The 20,464-nt window shown below is 49.7% G+C and overlaps 1 protein-coding gene and 1 long non-coding RNA gene across 5 annotated transcripts in view; one reads left to right on the top strand and one right to left on the bottom strand.

Moving 5' to 3' along the window:
* The window catches only part of LOC110261566, a 123,828-nt gene that overhangs the window by 67,733 nt on the left and 35,631 nt on the right, over nucleotides 1-20,464 (bottom strand). The window lies entirely within an intron of this gene.
* TBC1D21 (TBC1 domain family member 21) lies at nucleotides 328-15,025 on the top strand. 2 transcript variants are annotated; one of them, XM_001928547.5, is made up of 11 exons: nucleotides 328-1,404; nucleotides 8,112-8,219; nucleotides 8,358-8,461; nucleotides 9,314-9,408; nucleotides 9,926-10,036; nucleotides 10,161-10,261; nucleotides 11,143-11,239; nucleotides 11,559-11,659; nucleotides 12,788-12,904; nucleotides 13,815-13,898; nucleotides 14,279-15,025. In XM_001928547.5, the coding sequence occupies exons 1-11, from the start codon at nucleotides 1,345-1,347 to the stop codon at nucleotides 14,309-14,311; spliced, it is 1,011 nt and encodes a 336-aa protein (XP_001928582.1). In that variant the 5' UTR covers nucleotides 328-1,344; the 3' UTR covers nucleotides 14,312-15,025. The 2 variants fall into 2 exon arrangements, with proteins under 2 accessions (XP_001928582.1, XP_020954734.1); XM_021099075.1 differs by lacking the exon at nucleotides 8,112-8,219.

The following is a 20,464-nucleotide window of genomic DNA, read 5'->3' as shown; positions in this document are numbered from 1 at the left end:
GGAGATCCAGGGGAAGAGGCCGTCGCGCTTTCCTAGGTTGGGATGGAATAGTGGAGGGAGGCAGAGAAGAAAGTGTTTTGATTTAAAAGGCTGCCTGCAGGGCCGCAAGCTAGCAGAACAGTAACAGTAAATGAGACAGTGAATTGTGTCCACTGAAGACTTCCATATGGATGCTGATTCATTATGTTAATAAGGATGGGCAAGCCAGAGGTTGACTGTATTCTGATTTCATGGCTGGGGGATCCATGGCTCAGAAGGGGGGAACATCCAAATTTGAGGTCAGAGTCCAAATTCCAGCTCCCAGCTCCTGCTTTCAATTTGGTTGGTCTAATTACTCTCTTCTAATGACTAAGGATGCTATGGAGCCAGATGGCTTTAATGGCTGGGACCTGAGTAGAAATGCAAGTGATGCTTAAGGTGGAGAACTGGTGATGCTGGAGCCAAGAGGAGCCAGCTCCTCAGATTCATTCACAGGTACTGAGCCCTTACCAAGTGCCAGGAGGCGGGCTGGCACTGGGAGGGGAAAGCAGAAAACAATCAGACACTGGCCCCACCTTAAAGGAACTCAGCGTAGGAGGGGAGATGAGGCCTGTATAGAAACCTCGGTAATATATACAGAGAGGAAAGTAAGATGGGGTCTAAGAGAGCTTCATTTACTCTTCTCTTCAATTAAATTATTCATTCAGTCACTCGGGCACAGTCTTCAGTGCTTTGGATATAAAGACAAGGGAAACTGATCTGTATCCCTGGAAACTACCATCCTAATACCTAACCTGAGTCACCCGGGGAGTTTTTCAAAATATAATTCCCCAGTCCACAGCCCAGACATTCTGAACCTGAGTCGGCAAGTGGCACCCAAGAAATCTAAGTCTCCTACTCTAGGTGTTCTCCAGGTTCAGATAGGACAACAAGTAAAGGGAGCTCAGAGGAAGGAGAGCCAGAAGTAAGGAGAAAGACTTCAAGGCCCACCTCTCCCAGGAAGCCCTCCCTGACCAGCTCAGCATGCTGGTCTTCATGTCCTCTGACCCTAACCCCCACTGCACGTCCTCTGTGATTTTTCTGGGAAACAGGGAGGGTTAGTCCCCTTGGTTCTTGGGTGGGTCTTTCCTCTAAAGCTGAGTGCTCCTAGGTTCCAAGGTCATTGTGACGAGGATTCCAGGGGCTTTGTGACACGTGCTGGCTGGCTCTGTTCAAGTATGGGAGGTCAGAAGAGGCCCAGTTCCTCCTGGAAATGAAACTTATCCCCCAAAAGGAAGACTGCCTTCCCCTGCTTCATTAAAGCATCATTTAGAGCTTCAAGTGAGATCTGGTCAGAGGTCGCTTTGAAGAAGGCCAGCAGGGGCCATGACCACCCTCTCTCCCGAAAACAGCCTTTCTGCCAGGCAGTCGGCCTCCTTCATCCTGGTGGGTTCTTCATCGGCTCTGAGTCCCTCACTCCCTAACCTCTGGTTTGCATTAGGGCCATTTTCCCCTGTCTAGGGAGGACTAGAACCCTGACTGGCCTAGAAGGTGGAGAGTGTAGGCGAAACCTTGGTCTCACCATCATTACAGACAAGACTCAGAAATACAGGTCCCTTTTTGCCCTTCTCTCTAAGCCAGTGTTACCTTTTGCCTATATGTGACATTCTAACTTTAATGAGTTCTGGGTTTGCAAGTTCAGTCTTAAAAAAGATGCTGATATACTTTCCTTGGTGCTTTTGCCAACAATTTTGGTATGCTGCCACCAGGTGGCAGTAGTGCTTTTGTTAGTAGTGGGCTCCTGACCACTTCATAAGATGCACTGTTCATTTGAATTCAGCCTCTGTCATAAAATTTTCCACACAGTGTATTTTTCAAAATCATAGGAATTAATTATAATGACATTAACCAATCTCAAGACTCATTAATCATAGTGATTTAAAGAGTGGTACATAAAAAAGCAGAAATTCAAAACCAGCACCTCTCCCCCTGAGTTTTAAATGTTATTGCTTTATTGCAGATTATTAGCAGGCCTTGATTTGAATTTCCTTCATATCTCTCTTCATTTCTCTGAACTTAGAGAAGGATAATAATAAAATAAACTGTCATATAGCATTTATTATGTACAATGATTGTTCTAAGTGCTTTATTTATAGCTGCTTCGTCTCATCATAATTCTAGGAGGTGGATAAAGCTATTATCTGCACTTTATAAATGAGAAGATTGAGGCACAGGGACTAAGCAACTTGCCCTCAGTCCCACAGCTAGTAAATGGCAGAGCTGGTATTTAAACCCAGGATTTAGGAGTCCATCTCCTAAAGCAGTGAGTCTCCAGGTGTGATGCTGGAATCCGCAGCATCAGCATCAAATGGACACTTGAAAGAAATGCAGATTCTTGAGCCCAGATCTTCTGAACCAGAAATTCTGGGATGGGGCCCAGCCCTCTGTGGTTTAACAAGCCCTCCAGGAGAACCTGATGTGCAGCTAACTTCGTTTTTCCATTTTCCCTTTTTTTTTTTTTTTTTTTTTTTGTCTTTTGTCCTTTTAGGGCTGCACCCGTGGCATATGGAGGTTCCCAGGCTAGGGGTCCAATCGGAGCTACAGCTGCCGGCCTGCACCACAGCCACAGCAACAGTTTTTCCATTTTTTTAAAGCTTAATTGAATGCAGCTAACTTTGAAAACCCCTGTTTTAAGCCATTTAAAAAAATGACTATGCTATCCTGATGACACACCTCCACATCTGGATTGATAACAATCCTCCAGACAACTTTCAAATGGCACACATCCCCCCCAACGCCCAGCTTTCTACTCAATATGCCTGCCCTCCTTGAGCCATCCTTCTCCCCTTGGTGAGAGTCACTGACATGGTGACTGCTACAAGTGTGTCTTGTCCTTCAGGTGACCTGAGGCTTTACTGGGGGCTCTTGTGGCCATGAGTATTCAGAGCAAATAGCACCAAAAACCCTCACAGAAAGTTTTCCTTATCCTCCAGTGGCTTTTCTCCTTTACTAAAAATACTGGAGAAAATCCTGAACCCAGTGATGCAGAGGGGGAAGGAGGGGGGAGTTATCTCCCTGCAGCCAAGGCCTCTAGCAGCAGGAGCTGTTAGAGAGGCTAAACCATTTAGGGCTTCCACTTCTGACCCCCTTCTCCAGGGACCTGTGCATGGCAGGCTTTCCCCAGGTTTGCTGGTGGGGCTTTAACCTGCTTAGACAGGCCAAAAAGGCAGGGGGGGCGGGCAGAGATTTCTATACTTGCTCTCCCCCAAGGGACTAGGAAAGGAGCTACTACAATCTGAAGGGTACCCAGCACCTCATGGACCACCAGGGTCTCCTGGACGACCAGATCATTGTGCCCAGACTGTGGGCAGGGTGATCACAGGTTTGTGGGATATAGGAGGATGAAGATGGATTTGAGTGGTCATTGAGTTGACAATCTCTATTACTTTGAAGGACCCCAGATGCAGATCCTATGGTTTCTGGCCAAGACAGGTGGTGTGGCTATACTGGTGAAGAGACAGAGGGGTCTTCCTGTGGAAATCCACCTCCTCCCCAACTGCCTTTTGCAGGTGGTCAGGCCTTTTGTGCTTGTCCTCGGCTTGCTAGCAAATGTCTTAGATATTCCGGTGGCTGGGCTGGAGTTTGCTGAGATGTGGGGAGATCCAGGGACGTGGTGGGCCGTAGACAAGACGCATTTGCTGGAAAAAGCCAGTGGCTTTTTATAAGCAACCTCAGCCATGGCAAAGCAGGCAGATGGCCAATTGTTGCAGGTAGAGGTTTAGTGATGCAAATTCTCCCAGCACTAGGCAGACTGCAGACGCCAGCCTTCTTTTGCTGTTTCTAATTATCTCTGCCTTATTGTGTCTATGCTATACCTTTTATTATGCTGTTCTGTGCATATTACTTTGAGTACTTTGCCACTTTTCATTGTGTTTGACCCTTTTCACACTTCTTTGTTCATTTATTTTGTAAATCTTTCTATGGCATTCAATGTTTACACCTTTTTTTTTTTTTTTTTTTTTTTTTTTTGTCTTTTTAGGGGCAGCGGCATATGGAGGTTCCCAGGCTAGGGATCAAATAGGAGCTGTAGCCACTAGCCTACCTCACAGCCACCGTCTACAAACTGCACCATAGCTCACAGTAACACCCAATCCTTAACCCACTGTTGGAGGCCAAGGATTGAACCTGTGTCCTCAGGGTTACTAGTCAGATTCATTTCTGCTGAGCCACGATGGGAACTCCCTAAGGTATACCTTTTGTTAACAGCTTGGGTAGGGTGTTTATTTTTTATTCCAGCTGAAAATCTTTGCCTTTTCCACTCCCCAGTGGCATGGCCTTGGAGATAAGCACCTTGACTCTTGCACCAAAAAGCTCTGGGTTCATATCTCAGCTCTGATATTTACTGTGTGACTGCAGATATACTAATTAACCCTCTAGGGCTCAGGTTCCCTAATATTTAAAAGGATGTAACAACCCCCCTACCTTCTCAATAGTTGTGAAGATGGAACAGTTGGTAAATGTAAAGTGCTTAGAATATCATCAGTACTTTTTAAGTGTTTACAGCTAATAAGGGAATTTAATGCATTTATTTCCATAATTTCTCTGGGTTTCTATCAGTTTTGTGCATTTATTGATTCCTTGTTGTTTCCTGTATTGTTTGTTTTTATTTTTTAAGTGAATTAGAAGGAAAATGTACTATTCCTATAATTTCTAATTTTAAAAGTCAAAAATAAAACAATCTCTTCTGACACTGTCTTTCAATCTAATAAAAAATTGAATTTGCAGGTAAAAATCTTGCCACAAAGAACACTCCAGGCCTACATGGCTTCACTGATGAGTTATACCAAATGCTGAAGAAAGAAATAATACTAATTTTATACAAAATATTTTTAAAAACTGAAAAGCAGGAATATATCCCTACTTATTCTATGAAGCCAACATTACCCTGATGCCAAAATCAAAGATATTGTTAAAAAAAAGAAAATTACACATTGATATCTCTCATGAACATTGATGCAAAAATCCTAAATAAAATTGTAGCAGGAATTCTCTGGTTGTTTAATGGTTAGGACTTGATGATTTCACAGCTCCAGCCTGGGTTCAATTCCTGGGTTGGACACTGAGATTCCACATCAAGCCACTGCATGCTGTGGCCAAAACAAAACAAAACAAAACAAAAAAAACAATTTTGTAGCAAATAATACACAATGATGTATAAAAAAGATAATATATCACCAGAGGGGTTTATCCAAGAAATGATTTAACACTCAGAATAATTCAATATCATTTACCATATTAGCAAACTAAAAAAAAAAAAAAAAAAAAAAAGCCGTATGAGCCTCTCAATCGATGCAAAACATCCATTCCTGATTAAAAACCCTCAGCAAACTAGGAGAATCGAAGGGAACTTCCTCAACCTGATGAAGGGCATCTACAAAAAAGCCTATGGTTGAGATCATACCAAATCATGAAAGTCCGAACGCTTTTCCTGTAAGATTAGGAACAAAGCAAAGATGTCTGTTCTCCCTACTTTTATTTGACATTGCCCTTGAAGTTCTAGCCAGGGCAGAAAACATGAAAAAGAAATAAAAGGCATCCAGTCTGGAAAGGAAGAAGTGAAACTGCCTTTATTCACAGATAATAGGATCATCTATGTCAGGATGGGCAAACGTTTTCTGTAAAGGTCAAGATAGTAAGTACTTTAGTCTTTGTGTGCCGTGTATCTCTGCTGCACTTGACTCTAGCATTGTAGTGGGAAAGCAGCCACAGACAACAGTTGAGTGAATGGGCATGGCTGTGTGCCAGTTAAACTTTTTTTTTTTTTTTTTTTTTTTTGTCTTTTTGCCTTTTCTAGGGCCTCTCCTGCAGCATATGGAGGTTCCCAGGCTAGGGGTCTAATTGGAGCTGCAGCCACCGGCCTACGCCAGAGCCACAGCAACGAGGGATGTGAGCTGTCTCTGCGACCCACACCACAGCTCATGGCAACGCCGGATGCTTAACCCACTGAGCAAGGCCAGGGATCAAACCCGAAACCTCATGGTTCCTAGTTGGATTCATTAACCACTGAGGCACCACGGGAACTCCAAACTTTATTTTTAAAAAAAGGTTGGAGGCTGGATTTGGCCCATGGGGTGTAGTTTGCCCATCACTGGCCTATATAACAAATCCTATGGATCCACCAGAAAAGCTGCTAGGACTAATAAGTGAGGGTATCAAGGCTGTAGGATACAAAATCAATACATAAAAATCCACTGTATCTGCATAAACAAGCAATGAACAGTTGGAAGTTGAAAATAATACCCTTTACAATAGCATCCTGAAAAAATGAAATATTTAGCAATAAATCTGACAAAAACATATGAATAACTGACACATCCCAAACCACAAAAAATAATGCTGAGCGAAACTAAAGACAACCTAAACAAATGGAGAAACAGACTGTGTTCACAGGTCAGAAGACTCATTAGTATTATCAGTTCTCCCCAAATTGGATCTGTAGGGTCACTGCGAGCCCCACCAAAATCACAGCTGTCTTTACGCAGACATCGACAGCAGACTCAAACTCACAAGGAAATGCATTCCTGAAGTTCATGCATTTTCTTTTATAATTAAGCCCAGCTCTGCCGATTCCCTTCTCCTTCCTTCTGAGCGTTGCAGTCTCTGACAGGGACAGGTCGGGAGAACAGGACGATGGCTGTCAGGGGGCAGGAGCCTGGCTCAGGTCAGCTCAGGGGACAGTGTCTGGGCAGTGAGTGGGGTATGACATCAGGGCGGACCCTGCTTGCCAAGGTTAGGCCAATGCCAAGATTTTTTTGTACCTTCTTGGGTTCATATGTCCTATTTTGGTTCAGAAGATGGAGCACATATGAGTCACTAAAGTGTACTGTTCAATCCATCCCTATCGAACATGGAGGTGGTGGAAATTACCTCCAGTTTGGGTCTGTGGGCTCTCCTTTTCCATTTCCAGAGCTGTTACATTTCTAACCCCTTTCTACACACAAGGCCAGTGGACCAGCATTAGCAATCCTCAGGGAGCTTGTTAGAAACATGTCGTCTTGGGCCCCACCCCAGACCTTCTGAGTCAGAATCTGCATTTTAAAAAGAACCTCAGGTGACTTGTATGCAAACTTAGGTTTGAGTCACACATGCACATATTCAAGTATATATCACAGGTAAGTTGGTAGGATATATATCGGACTTGTCTAGTCACCTGCCAAGCTCTGGCCATCAGCACACTTTCCTGTCTGCAGGGTGACAGTCCAAGATATTTTCTCCAACACAAGATTCCTCTAGGAATCTTCTCCTGTTCCAACAGGAACTCAATTCCTAGTTAATCTTTTATGACCCTTTTAAACTACCTTGCATGCAAATGTTCATTCACCCTTCCCAACACACACACACACACACACACACACCCCTACCCCTTGTGTAGACTGGAAACCAGTCCTTATGATGCACTGTTTCACTCTTCTAGGAAAGGTAAAACGGAGTTCATGAATGTGTTTAATTAGTGCATATTTTATGTTTTTCCATTAACAAAGTGGTACATATAAGGATGGAAAAGTTTGAAAATACAAGGAAAAGGGAAAAAAAAACCACTTATAATCCTATGACTCAAAGACAATCACTGTTTTTTGGGGGGTTGAGAGGTTAGCCTTTTTTCTAACAGGATTTTATAGTGGTTAATTCACTATAAAAGTACATAAGAGTATATAGGGAGCAGTTTTTACAATATGTAACAGATGCATATGGAGAATGGTACATAGAATAGATATTGAATACACAATTTTGTTTTTTGCTTTCTTCAGCTACCATTTGTATTTGCCCAGATTATTATTCATTCCTTGTAAGCATCAATTTAAATGGCTCATGATATCCCATTGAGCGTATAAACCAGAGTTTACTTAACTATTCCCTTATTGCACAACATTTAGTGCAGGCTTGCATTTTTCATTTTGGTAAATACTGTGCAATGAAAATTATTGTGCATACAGCATTTTTCTATATATCTTCAGTAGTTTCCTCAGGATAAATTTCAGAAGTGAAGCAGAGGCCGTGAACTTTGATTCACAATGCAAAATCCAGGATCTATCATTTTAAAATCACACTTAAAGAAAAGCCAAAGATTCCTAACAGAGGGGTGTCCTTGCCAGGTGAAGAGAAAACCACCCATTGACAAGACAGAATGGGATGGCTTCTTTGACGAGAATGGTCACTTGGCCAAGTCACGAGACTTCATTTGCGTTAATATCCTGGAAAGGGTACGATCCTGAACTACCCTTGGGCTCCCCCTGGAACTGGGGTGGCATGGTGGGCGAAGGGATGAGCATGGCACTGGGAGGGACCCTTTTGGCAGGCATCCAGCTAGCCCATGACTTCTCACCTTCACCCCTTCCCAGGGTCTGCACCCCTTCGTGAGGACGGAAGCCTGGAAGTTCCTCACAGGCTACTACTCGTGGCAGAGTTCCCAGGATGAGCGGCTCACAGTGGACAGCACGAGGAGGTAAAAAGTGCCGGATCCTGTGGGGGGGTGGGGGGTGGGGGGGCAGGTGGCAATGCAGGTGGGAGTGGGTGCCCACCCCAGCCTGGTAGGTTCAGGCTGCTTCCTTCAAATGGACTTCTCTTTCTGAGAGACAACCCCCCCACCACGCTCAGGGTCCGCACATAGGGGTATGGGCACCTTCCCCTGCCCCACTTTGGATGTGGCACCCCACATGGACTTGATCCCAGCACCTCCTCGCACTGCCCCCCAGCCCAGCCCTACGCTGTGCAGTCTGCTTGAAGTGGAGCAGATTCCCACACGGGGCCAGCAGAGAATAAGCCAGGCAGCAGAGAATCCAGGGCCCACCTGGGTAATCCTGAATGAGCTCCTCTCAAGATCCTTAATCACATCTTCAAAGACCCTTTTCCTAAATAAGGTCACATTCACAGGTTCCAGGGGTTAGGACGTGGATACATCTTTTGGGAGGTCACCATGCAGCCCATGATACCACCTAACCTCATTCTAATGATGGACACATCCAGCCCCTCCAATTCTGAGGCACGGCTGCTAGTGTTGGCTCCATTCTACAGATGAGGAAACAGAGGCGTAGAGGTAGAAAGTGATATCCCCAAGTCTTGACCCCAGGGGCAGATACCCAGGTCTTAAGCTGTGGATGCAGGATTCAGGAGCAGCGGTCAGACTGCAGAGCCATGAGGTTAAACCTGTCTCCCTGCACACTAGAGGGTGGCTGGGGCTGGCGCAACAGAGCTGAGGGGAGGCAGCGGGCACCATCTAGGTGGGGGCACTGCTCAGAGGCCCTCGACTCACCTGGAGGGGAAGGCTGCCTCGTCCAGCCCCAGTTCTGTCTCACAGGAAGAACTACGAGGCCTTATGCCAGATGTACGAGAAGATTCAGCCCCTTCTGGAAAACCTGCACCGGAACTTCACAGAGACCCGGAACAATATCAGTGAGCGGAGCGGCATGGGCCGGGCTGGGCAGCAGGGAGGGCTGGATGTCATTCCTGCCCCTTCTCAGTCACGTCCGTGGGGTGGTGCCCATGTTCCTGGGAGCTTCCTTGACATGTGCCAGGAATTTTTCCAGCTCAACCTTGGTCAGTCCATCCGCCCATCCCTACTGGGTGCCCCTGGATGCCCAGCACCATAGGTCCCTTGGTATATGCTGTTCCTGCTGGTCTGTCTACACCTCCTCCCCCTTGGCCATGAACTGAGATTTGAAATGGATGGGGATGGGCCACCCCTGGCAAAGGATAAAGCCTGGTCAAAGATCTGGAGGTGGGAAAAAACCCAGGCAGTCAGGTCGCAAGTGAGTGGTGGCGCCTAGTGGGCTGATGTACCTTTTTTACAGCCCCCTTCCCGGGACGTCCTGGGTCCTACCCTCTGGGGTTGGGGGAAAATAAACTCACCCATGGACCTTCTGCTGGAGGTGATCTGGTGCTACCCCCCGATCCCTTGCCCTCCACCTAGCATATGACATCCAGAAACTCTATGACAAAGACCCCCTGGGCAATGTCCTTATTGATAAGAAGAGGCTGGAGAAGATCCTGCTCCTGAGTTATGTCTGCAACACCGAAGCAGGTGTGTCACAGGGCTGGGCCTCCCTTCAGCCCCATCATTTCAACTCCTTCCTGGGACCTGACCCTGCCCAAGCCCAGGCTCCGCTCCTCCGTGCCCCCCCCCTCACTGGCCCCCTCCATTCCAGAGTACCAGCAGGGCTTCCATGATATGGTGATGCTCTTCCACCTGATGGTAGAACATGACCATGAGACCTTCTGGCTTTTCCAGTTCTTTCTGCAGAAAACGGTGAGAGCTGGGCCTGGCTTGGGATCCCCATTCCTCAAACGACTCCTTAAGGTTAAACAAGTATTGGCAGCCCAGCCATTCCCTCCAGCCTGGAAATAGCCCTCTGAGTCCCAGAGGAGCTTCTCCCAGACAAAGGCAATGCCAGCCTCAGTGGGGTGCATTCTGGACGGGACATGGCAGGCACTGGGATTGAGAAGGGGAATAACAATGCTCTGGGTCCAGCTCTCGTCACACCTTGAAAGGTTTGGCAAGGTCCACCGAGGGCACCCTTCTCCTGGCATTCCACTCCCAAAACACAGCTCTGCTCCTACAAATCCTCCAAGGCTCCACACAGGCCCCAAATAAAATCCAACCTCAGCCAGACATTCAAGGCCTCTGTCTTCAGTGTGATCTCTCACTGCTACTCTCTCATGACCTGCATCCAGACCCACTAGGGCCTTAGTATGCCCACACTGAGGGTGAGGGCTTTGGAAGGTGCTGCTCCCTGTTACTGTCTTCCTGGAAAGCCTTTCCTCGTGATCTGTGAGAGGCTGCCCCAAACCCACCCCCATCCCTGCAACCGTGTGCACGCTGCTCTTGCCTGGTCCTGATTAGTTCAGACCCACGGTATGTGTCTGGAGGAATAACTGGACTCACTGCATTGTGAGCCACACCTGAGACATCTCTGCATCCCCACCACACACACACACACACACACACACGAGATATAGACATGATATATGCATGTTTGCAAACACACATACACTGACACCCAGACGCATACAGAGACATGGGCTCGGCCTGGAGCCAGACGCACACAGAGCCTCCAGAGTTGGGATTTGATGAAGCAAAGATGACTCTTTCAGTGCTTTCAAGAGGTTCCCCACCCCCGTCTCTCCCAGGAGCACAGCTGTGTCATCAACATCGGGGTGGGCAAGAACCTCGACATGCTCAACATCCTGATCAACTTCCTGGACCCTGTGTTCTCTGATCACTTAAGTGAGTGCCCCCCTCTGCCACCGGACACCTCTCCCAACCAGGGCATGCGTGGGAGAGGGCCTGGGACCCAGTCGGGGTCCTTTGGTCTTTCCGTTAGGCCTCGGGAGGAGGGTTCCTCTGGATGGGGTTGGAGTCTGGAACGTGGAAAATCCACCTCAAACCATCTCCAAGGGCAGATGGGAAAGGGAAAGCCCAGGTTTCCACATTTCCTGAGTGAGTCTGTGTGCTCTGTTGTTTGGCCTCATTCTGTGGGTTTTTGCTTTATCTGCTGTTGCCCTGACCCCCGCCCCCAGCTGGCGCCCTGCTTCTCTCCCCACAGAAGGCAAGGGTGCTGGGGCCGTGCAGTCCCTCTTCCCCTGGTTCTGCCTCTGCTTTCAACACGCCTTCAAGTCCTTTGATGACGTCTGGAGGCTCTGGGAGGTGAGGGGCTCCTTGGGGGCAGAGCACAAGGCCTGGAACCCCAGAGGTTGAATGAATGAATGGCTGGATGAATGAGCACAGCAGCAGCAAGGCCCAGGCATGGCTGACAGGGGCATGTGGTTGGTGGGTACCGTACCATCCTAAGGGCATCTGCAGTCTCAGGCCCTACCCCAGGGAAGCCCTTCTCCTTGCCTCCCCTTATTGCCGGCTTTAGATGGAGTTCAGTAGGATGTATTGGGCCAGTGACTCTGCTTCTACCCTGCTGGAAGACACTGGAGCATCAGTTGGTCCATCTGTTCATCTAAAGCCACCACTGCACCTTCTCGGGGCAGTACAGGGAGGAGGGGCCTGTGCAGTGGAAGCCATACCCGCATCTGCTTCCCTGCCACCCCACCTGCGCGAGCGGCCCCGCTCTGCTCTCTTTTTCCCAGCTGCTGCTTCCTTGACCTTCCCTTCCACCTGAGGGCCCACTCCTTCCGAGCCCTCACCCCTGGAGAAGGAGGGTCTCCCAAGGACAGGCTGAGCTTGCAGTTCTTTGACCCAAGTCCCCAGGGCATCAGCAGATGAACCTCCCAGGAACATGCCCACCGCTCATCATTGCCCTGCCCACTGGCCGCCACTGCCTGCAGGAGCCAGCCCACTGCGCTGCCAGGCATTTGGCACCCCACAATCCAACACCCCCCGCCTCAACCCTCCCTCCTGGCCTGCTGGTTTCCATGCTCAAGTCCATGACAACCCCCAGGCCTTTGGCGACACCCCTAGGCTGCTGACTTTCCAACAACGGTTGCTTTGCCAAAGCTCCACTCAAATCCTACAGAGTTATTCAGTCATCCTTTTCATTCTCTCTCCCTCTCCTCTTGCTTCCTCGCTTCCTCCTTCCCTTCTTCCCTCTCATTACACTCTCCCTCCTCCCTTCCTCTGTGTAAGGAATTCCCTGAAGCCTTTTTCTCTGAGTTCCCCAACAGTAAGCACAATGCCTGGAACCCCAGAGGCTGGATGAATGAGCACAGCAGCAGCAAGGCCCAGGTGTGGCCGACAGGGGCATGTGGTTGGTGGGTACCGTACCATCCTAAGGGCATCTGCAGTCTCAGGCCACAGGCCAGGCTAAGGCTCACCTGCCACCTGCAGGTACTGCTGACAGGGAAGCCCTGCAGGAACTCCCAGGTGCTGGTGGCCTACAGCATGCTGCAGATGGTGCGTGAGCAGGTGCTGCAGGAAAGCATGACGGGCGATGACATCCTCCTGGTGAGAACACCCTTGGGTCGGGCCCCGCCCCACCAGCTCGTGGAGGCGCCCACCATCCACACCATCCCTGGGGAAGTCCCTGGGCTCCAGCGCCCCTTTTGCCCTTGGGCAGGAGTAGCGATGAGGGCTGACATACTCCCAACACTGTGCTGAGTGCTTTTACAGACCAGCTCACTTAAGCCTGATGCAGAGGGCTAATAACATCATCACAGTCACCCCTACTTAGCATATGGGGAAAGTGAGGCCTTAAACGGTTCTTAACCTTTAGCTTGACTGACATCTAACCCTTTGTCCCTCCTGTGACAAAAGACCTAGAATTTTCCAATGATTCTAAAAAGCAGCTGAAATCTTTACTCCAAAAAATCTTAGGAGTTCCCATCATGGCGCAGCAGAAACAAATCCAACTAGGAACCATGAGGTTGTGGGTTCAGTCCCTGGCCTCGCTCAGTGGGTTAAGGATCTGGCCTTGCCATGAGCTGTGGTGTAGGTCACAGATGCGGCTTAGATCCTGTGTTGCTATGGCTGTGGTGTAGGCTGGCCGCTGTAGTTTGGTTGGATCCCTAGTCTGGGAACCTCCATATGCCTCAGGTACAGCCCTAAAAAGCAAACAAACAAATAATCTTAGATGGCACCCCAATCATAAAACGAGTCCTCCTAGGAGCCCCTGAAACATTCGGCAGAACCCCGGGACTTGCTAGAGCCCAGTAGGAAACCTGCATTTGCCATCTTTCCAATATATAAAATTCCAAGGGTAAAATTGCAGGCACTGTGCCAAGCTGGTTGGAGAGAGATCAGGTGGCCCCAGTGACTACCATGAGCAGCAGCCTTGTCCCCTTGAAGTGGCAGGTCACCACCTGTGCCAGCCTGTGCCCAGGGAGCCCTACCTTCACCCCACCTTCTCTCGGCACAGGCCTGCAACAACCTTATCGACCTTGATGCTGATGAGCTGATCTCCGCTGCCTGCATAGTTTATGCTGAGCTCATCCAAAAGGATGTAAGTTACCCTGATTATTTGTCCTCCTTCACTTCTTCCTCCAAGAAGCCTTCCCTGATCTCCCAAGCCCGGCCCATGGCAGGTGTATTCGACTTCAGAGACACAGCTTGAGCTACATTCTCTGTCACTAGCCCACGGGGGCTGCTCTGCATGGTCTCCTCTCCATGTGCAGGTGCAACTCCTGCCTCCCCAGGGAAGGTGGTGCTTTCTGAGAACACAGCCCTTATTCCTCGTTCCCTGCATCCATCCCAGCAGATCTGGGCACATGGGCTGGGCCCTCAGGGGCTCAGGAGAAGGTCACTGGTTGAATGAACTGAAGCATGAGAATGACAGACCAATGTCTATCCATCTCTACCAGCCATAATTCTCCTCTTCCTCAGGTCCCTCAGCCATTAAAGGATTTCCTTCTCTGAGGACACTCACAATGGATAGACGCCCTCAATGGACAGGACCAGACGAGATCCTGATGAGGTCAGGATCAGGTCCAATGGGGCATTCGGGTGAGTGCATAGGTAATACAGCTGCAAGGAAACCGCCTTCTGGAGTCACAGTTTGTGGTGAGCAGTGTGTCTCCTGGGGGGTGGGGGGTGGGGCGTGTAAGGGCAGAGACAGGATTGTTTAACAAGAAGAGAGAATGCCAGGGCTAGAGAGCGGGCATATCCTGGGAAGAGATTGTTCTGGTCAGCAATTCCTTGGTGGCTGAGGATTTTCCAAGGCGGCAGTGCTTTTGCACCGGAAAGGAAAGGGTTAAGGGGGAATCAACTTTTGGAGGCAGCGGCTCTAATAGGCTTGCTCACTCCCTGGGGCTCAGTCCTGGGAGGAAGGCCTGACCCCAGGGCTCCCCCTCCATTGCTCCCCTTACTCCCAACACATCAGTCACGCATGAATATGTTTTTCCTGGGCTTCCCATCAGTCTGTGGGAGGAATAGACGCCGGCTGGCAAGTGACTCCCCTCATGGTTTCAAAGCCCCCTCGCAAGTGCATCTTCATGCTCAGCCTGGAAGGCCAGCTCAAACTAAACTCGATTTTTCAGCCTTAATTTCTCCCTGGAGCAGAGGCTCCTGCTGCCCGTTGTCCCCAGACTGCGCCCCAGCCCCGAGCCCCCACCCCCATCCTGCCCATGCCCTAAGGGGCACCCTGGGGACGGACATGAGTTGGCAGAGAGGCAGGGATGGCCGAGTGCCCCCATAGCTGCTTGGCAAGTGTGTACAGCTGCATGTGTGTGCATGCACACCTGTGTACACACACAAACACCTACAGGCTCCTGCCCAGTAGCTACTCTTTTGCAGAGAGGGCTGATGGATGGGCAGGAGGGATCTGCCGGTTTTACTGTGGCCCTTGCCCTTGAGGGTGAAGCACAACCATCCTTCTCCCTCTCCTTCTGCTCACACCCTGTCACTCTCAGTGACCATCACTGAAAGGCACCATGTCCCCAATTAGTGTCTGGTTTCCCTTCCTCGGGTGACAATCTCCCATCTGTGGCTGGCTCTGAGTCTCTTGGCTGCTCTGCCTCTGCTGGACGGGGTTATTCTGAAGAGTGAGGCCCTGGTCCCCCCACCAGGGTCTTCTCTGCATGGTGAAAGAGGGAGCATTTGCTGGGCAGGAAGGCACATGCATAAATTCACATACTGCGCTCCTCCTCGGGCTTCTGTTCCCAGGACAGTTTATTTTAATAAGGGTTTCTGCATGGAATACAATTTTATAAGAACAAAACTATGTTTCCACTTTGCCAAAGGACTAGAGTTAAAGACATCTGGATGAGCTAACTGTGACCTTGGGAAGAGAAGAGTCCATCGAAACACTGACTGTGCATTTCCTAATGCTTCTTTTGTCCTGGCGGAGTTGGTTGGCTTATGATTTTTGGTTGGGTCAGAGACCCAATGCCAACCATCTATTCCAAAACTAAAAAAACCCAACCACTCACCTTCTAGGTTAATGGTGTTCAAACTTGATTTTAAAACCACCGGAGCCCTATTGTTACAAAATCTACACCAGGAGCCCAGAGGTTGAAGTCTGGGTGGGAAGCCCAGAGCCCCTGTCTCTGTGACCCCCCCTCCCGGACCCCTCCTTGAAGGTCATCATTTCCTCCAAAGAATCTCTGGCCTACTGGGAGCATGTTTGAAAAGCTCCGTTTCTCTTAAAGATGAACTGGATTAAGTCTTGACAGGGAATTGATTCCGGTTCAGATAAACTGCAGGTAACATAGGGATGGAAATGAAGATGGTAGAAGAGTTAAACATCTCTCCGTTCATCGGCTGTGCTCCTGCCTGGTGGACTGCAGATTAGAATCTTCCCACCACACCGCTGGGCGGGCTTCTCCTCTCGTAGTTTATCACCCAGGGTAATTTTTCTCCAGTAAGATCCCGTCTAGAGCGAGAACTAGGGGAAGCATTCAAAGTCTAGAGATTATGTTCCCTCAGTGTCAAGAGTGTGCTGGTCTAAATAATGTCATTCCACAGACAATGACTGAGTCCTCACTGTGAGCTGCCCAGTGTCCAGGCACTGAGAATCCCACAATGGGAAAAAGAGGGACGCGATCCCTGTTTCCATGGCACGTGTGGTTGAGTGAGAACCTGGTAATCGCCTTAAAGAATACGTATAATTGCAAATCCCTTTTGAGCTCTGAAGGAAAGGAATGCAGTTCTAGGAGAGAAGACAGCAATTAGCGGTGGTGGTGGTGGTGGCGGTGCCAGTGACAAGGGTGGTGATTCAAGGATGATGTCATGATGATAATAATGGGTGGGAGGAGTTGTGATGTTGGTACTAATGGTGAATCATAACTGTGGGAGTGGTGTCAGTGAGGCCAATGGTAGGAACATCAAAGAGGGTGGTGGCAGTTATGCTGATGTCAGCAATGGTGTCGTGTTGGTAGCAGAGGTGGCCAAGTCAGTCTTGGTGATGACAATGGGGATATTGGTGATGATACTGGTTGCTAGTGATGTTTTGGTGTCAGTGGTGTGGCAGGGGTGGTGGTAGAGGTGTGAGGTCATTGATGGTGGCGAAGGTGGTGGTAGTGGTGATGTCAGTGGTGGTGCTCCTGGCAGAGGCGTGAGTTCGATTCTGGCAGTGGTGGAGAAGATGTCATTGGGGGGCAATGGTTGTGCTGACTTGTGTTCTGGCCACAACACTGTCTACAATGGCCATCTTTCTCTCTCACTCTCTTTTTTTGTTTTTTGTTTTTTAGGGCCACACCCATGGCATATGGAAATTCCCAGGCTAAGTGTTAGATTGGAGTTTCAGCTGCCAGCCTACACCATAGCCACAGCATCTTGGGATCAGAGCCCTGTCTTCGACCTACACCATAGCTCATGGAAATGCCGGATCCTTAACCCACTGAGTAGGGCCAGGGATTGAGCCCGCATCCTCATGGATTCTAGTCAAATCGTTAACCACTGAGCCACAGAGGGAATTCCTACAATGGCCATCTCTGATTTGATATTGATGATGGTGTTGGTGGTGATGGCAATCATGATGGAGATGAAATCAAGGATAAATTCATTCTGGAAAGACACACTTCCAATGAGCAAGACCTAAATTATTTTTAAATGAGTCATGGTGGTCATGCATATGGAGATAAAGTAAATGGAAGCATCCAGACCAAAACTTGGTCCTGAGCCTGATGTGAAATCTTGGATTGGCTATATCCATTCCATGACCTCATCCCACTTCTCCTCCTTCCACTCTTGTTCGAAACCTCGTCCCTGAAAGTCCTTCATTTCTCCTTCTCTGGCCGCCTTGAATGACCCCAAACCCACTCCTTGTTCCTGAAACCAGGAAAACGGCTCTCCATCCACCTACGGTCCCACAGAGGTGGCATGTATAAAGACCCAAGTTCTCTGGGACCCAGAGTCTGTGCTTCTGGCTCAGAGAGGGAGCAAGGAAATGGGCTATGCACCCGTCCTCCAGCTGGCCAGCAGGGTCCAGTCCTGGGCTGAAGCCCCAGAACTTTGTCCAGTGAGGAAGAAGGGCTCTTCCTCCTGCAGGGGGAAGGACACAGCTGGTGGGACACAGTGGGAGGAGCCTCCACTGCCCAGGGCCCACCCCCACCGAAGTAATCAGACTTGAGGTCAGAGCACTGGCCTCTCAAGGGGACAAGGGAAGAAGAAAGAGGGTGAGAAGGAAGTAAAGGAAGAAAAACAAAGAAATACTAGAAAAAATGGGGAGGTAGTGATATAGGAGGCAATGTGAGGTTTCTTTCTCAACAAAAGGCCATCTCAGCGAGCATCAGTAGAGCCATCAGTGTTGGCTGAACATGGCGAAGTGACAAACAGTACCTGCGCACTGATCCTCTAGGCTGATATTTGTCATGGATGTGTTTCCCAGGCCCCATCCCCAGCACGCGTGCACACACACACACACACACACACACATACACAAATACTGCAGCCTCAGGATATTCCTGTTGGTTTTTGTTGTTCAAACCTGATTGAGATGGCACTATGCTGGAAAGGTCTTTTTTGTTTGCCTTTCAGAAAAAGGATGTTCAGGTCCATTTGGACCAAACGAACTATCTCCTCCCTTCCTGCCCTTGCCACCTGCCCCTCCGTGTGCATGCATATATACATGTCAATCTGACCAAGTTCTGCCAGTTCTACCACAGCATAAACCAGCTGCTCAGTTCTGTCACTCCTGCAGAGGGAATGTGGCTTGACTGTGTCCTCTGACCCGTGTCCTCTGGTGGTCTCAGGCCAGGGGCTATAAGCCCAGAGCTCATCAGTGCTGGGGCCTGAGCTGCCCCCTTCGGGCCGTGGGCCGTCACCAGTAGTCAGGAGGGGCTGTGCCAGCTCTGCTGCTCCTGCTACTGCCACCGCCGACCCAATGAGAAGCACTTGCTGAGCAATTACTGTGTCCCAAGCCCTGTGCTAAGCACGCCATAGGCTTCCTCTCCCATCAACCTCAAGTTAAAGAGACAGACACCATCATTGCCCACTTTTTACTAGTAAGGAAGCTGAGATCCGGGGCTATCCAGCCAGCGAGGGCAAGGTCAGAATGTGAACACTGACCGTGGGCCCCAAGCCTCCACTGTTAACACCACAGTATTGGTCCTGGGCCAGCTCCCCGTGTTCACCTCTCCATCTGCCCACAGCCTTACCCAGGGTCTGCTGTCTCCCCCAAGGCACACACCCGAGTCTTCCATCCAGACCCCTGCAGGGCAGACCCCATGTCACAGGCCACCCCGCCTCTGGCAAACTGAGGACCCACCCATGGGTAGGCTGAGATGCTCCAGGGCTGGATCCTGAGGGAGGGCATGCAGTGGCTCTCCTACTTCCCCTGTGCTGCCCTGTGTACCACATGCTTGTTAGGATCCATAAGTTTGGGGAAGGCCAAATTACAGCCATGTGTACTGCTGCTTGTTCTGCAGAAAAACGTTCAGGCTGCTCTGGACATTGCTTTTCCAGGACGGGGGCTGGGCTGGGTGGGGCTCTGGGGTTACAAGGAAATCAGCAGAGCTAAGAGGAGCTACCGTGGCTCTGCTGGGCATGGAAGCCGAGGCAGCAAAGCCAGGGAGGCTGGAATGAGCCAGATACGTGAGTCTGGGAGAAGAGGGGTGGAGGAGAACTGCACAGGAGCACCCCCCCCCACATCCTGGCCCCTGCAGACCCCTCTCTGGACCAGCCCCAGACACAGAGATGACATTGGGCAAGAACAAAGCAGAGACAGGAATTTCCAGGCAGTGCCAAATGCTCTCCTGCCCTGCGAGCGATCGGCCACATGGCCAGGAGGATGAGGGGTGGGGGAGCAGGGAATAGATTTATTTCTGAGGTCTACAGCCAGAGCACTAGCATCCAAATTGTCCTGTAAGACCCTGGGGCTAGGTGAGCCCACAGTGAGGAGAAGTTTAGCAGCAACTGGAAATGAGAGAGGTGGGTCATGGGAGACCGCAGGAGGTGGGGGCAAGGTGGGAGGGTAGAGCTACAAGCAGCAGCTTTTAATCTTGGCTGCACATTAAAGTCGCCAGGGAGCTTTTAATAATAACCTGTGCCCAGGGCCCAATGATGAAATCAGAATCCCTGGGGGTGGGGCCAGGACGCTGGTATTTTTAAAAAGCTCCATAAGCAATTCTAGTGTGTAGTCAGGAGAACTGCTAGGCTCAGAGCAGGCATTAGATGGGGTGGGCTTAGTGGGTTTTTTGTTTGTTTGTTTGTTTTGTCTTTTTAGGGCCACACCCACAGCATATGGAAGTTCCCAGGCTAAGGGTTGAATCGGAGCTGCAGCTGCCAGCCTACGCCACAGCCACACCAATGCCAGATCCTTTAACCCACTGAGTGAAGCCAGGGATCAAGCCTGAATCTTCATGGATACAGTCAGATTCTTAACCCACTGAGCAACAACGGGAACTCCTGGAGTGGGCTTAGGATAGGAGTGGCTGTGCAGGGCACTATCCTGAACTGATGTTGAGAACCAGAGTTTGTCTCTGCAGCCAGTACACCCTCCCTCCAGCACTGGTTCCGCCCTGGACCTCCCTAAAGTCCCACTGCCCTCTCCTTCCTGGCTCTTAACTGTACCTCCCACCTCCCTGCCTCACAGCCCCTCAGCAGAGAGACTCTAGAATTGGGCATTCCAAG

Source organism: Sus scrofa, chromosome 7, assembly GCF_000003025.6.
Source record: "Sus scrofa isolate TJ Tabasco breed Duroc chromosome 7, Sscrofa11.1, whole genome shotgun sequence".
NCBI classification, from domain to species: domain Eukaryota; kingdom Metazoa; phylum Chordata; class Mammalia; order Artiodactyla; family Suidae; genus Sus; species Sus scrofa.
The sequence above is the reverse complement of the archived record's forward strand: the minus strand, read 5'-3'. Positions and strand labels throughout refer to the sequence as shown.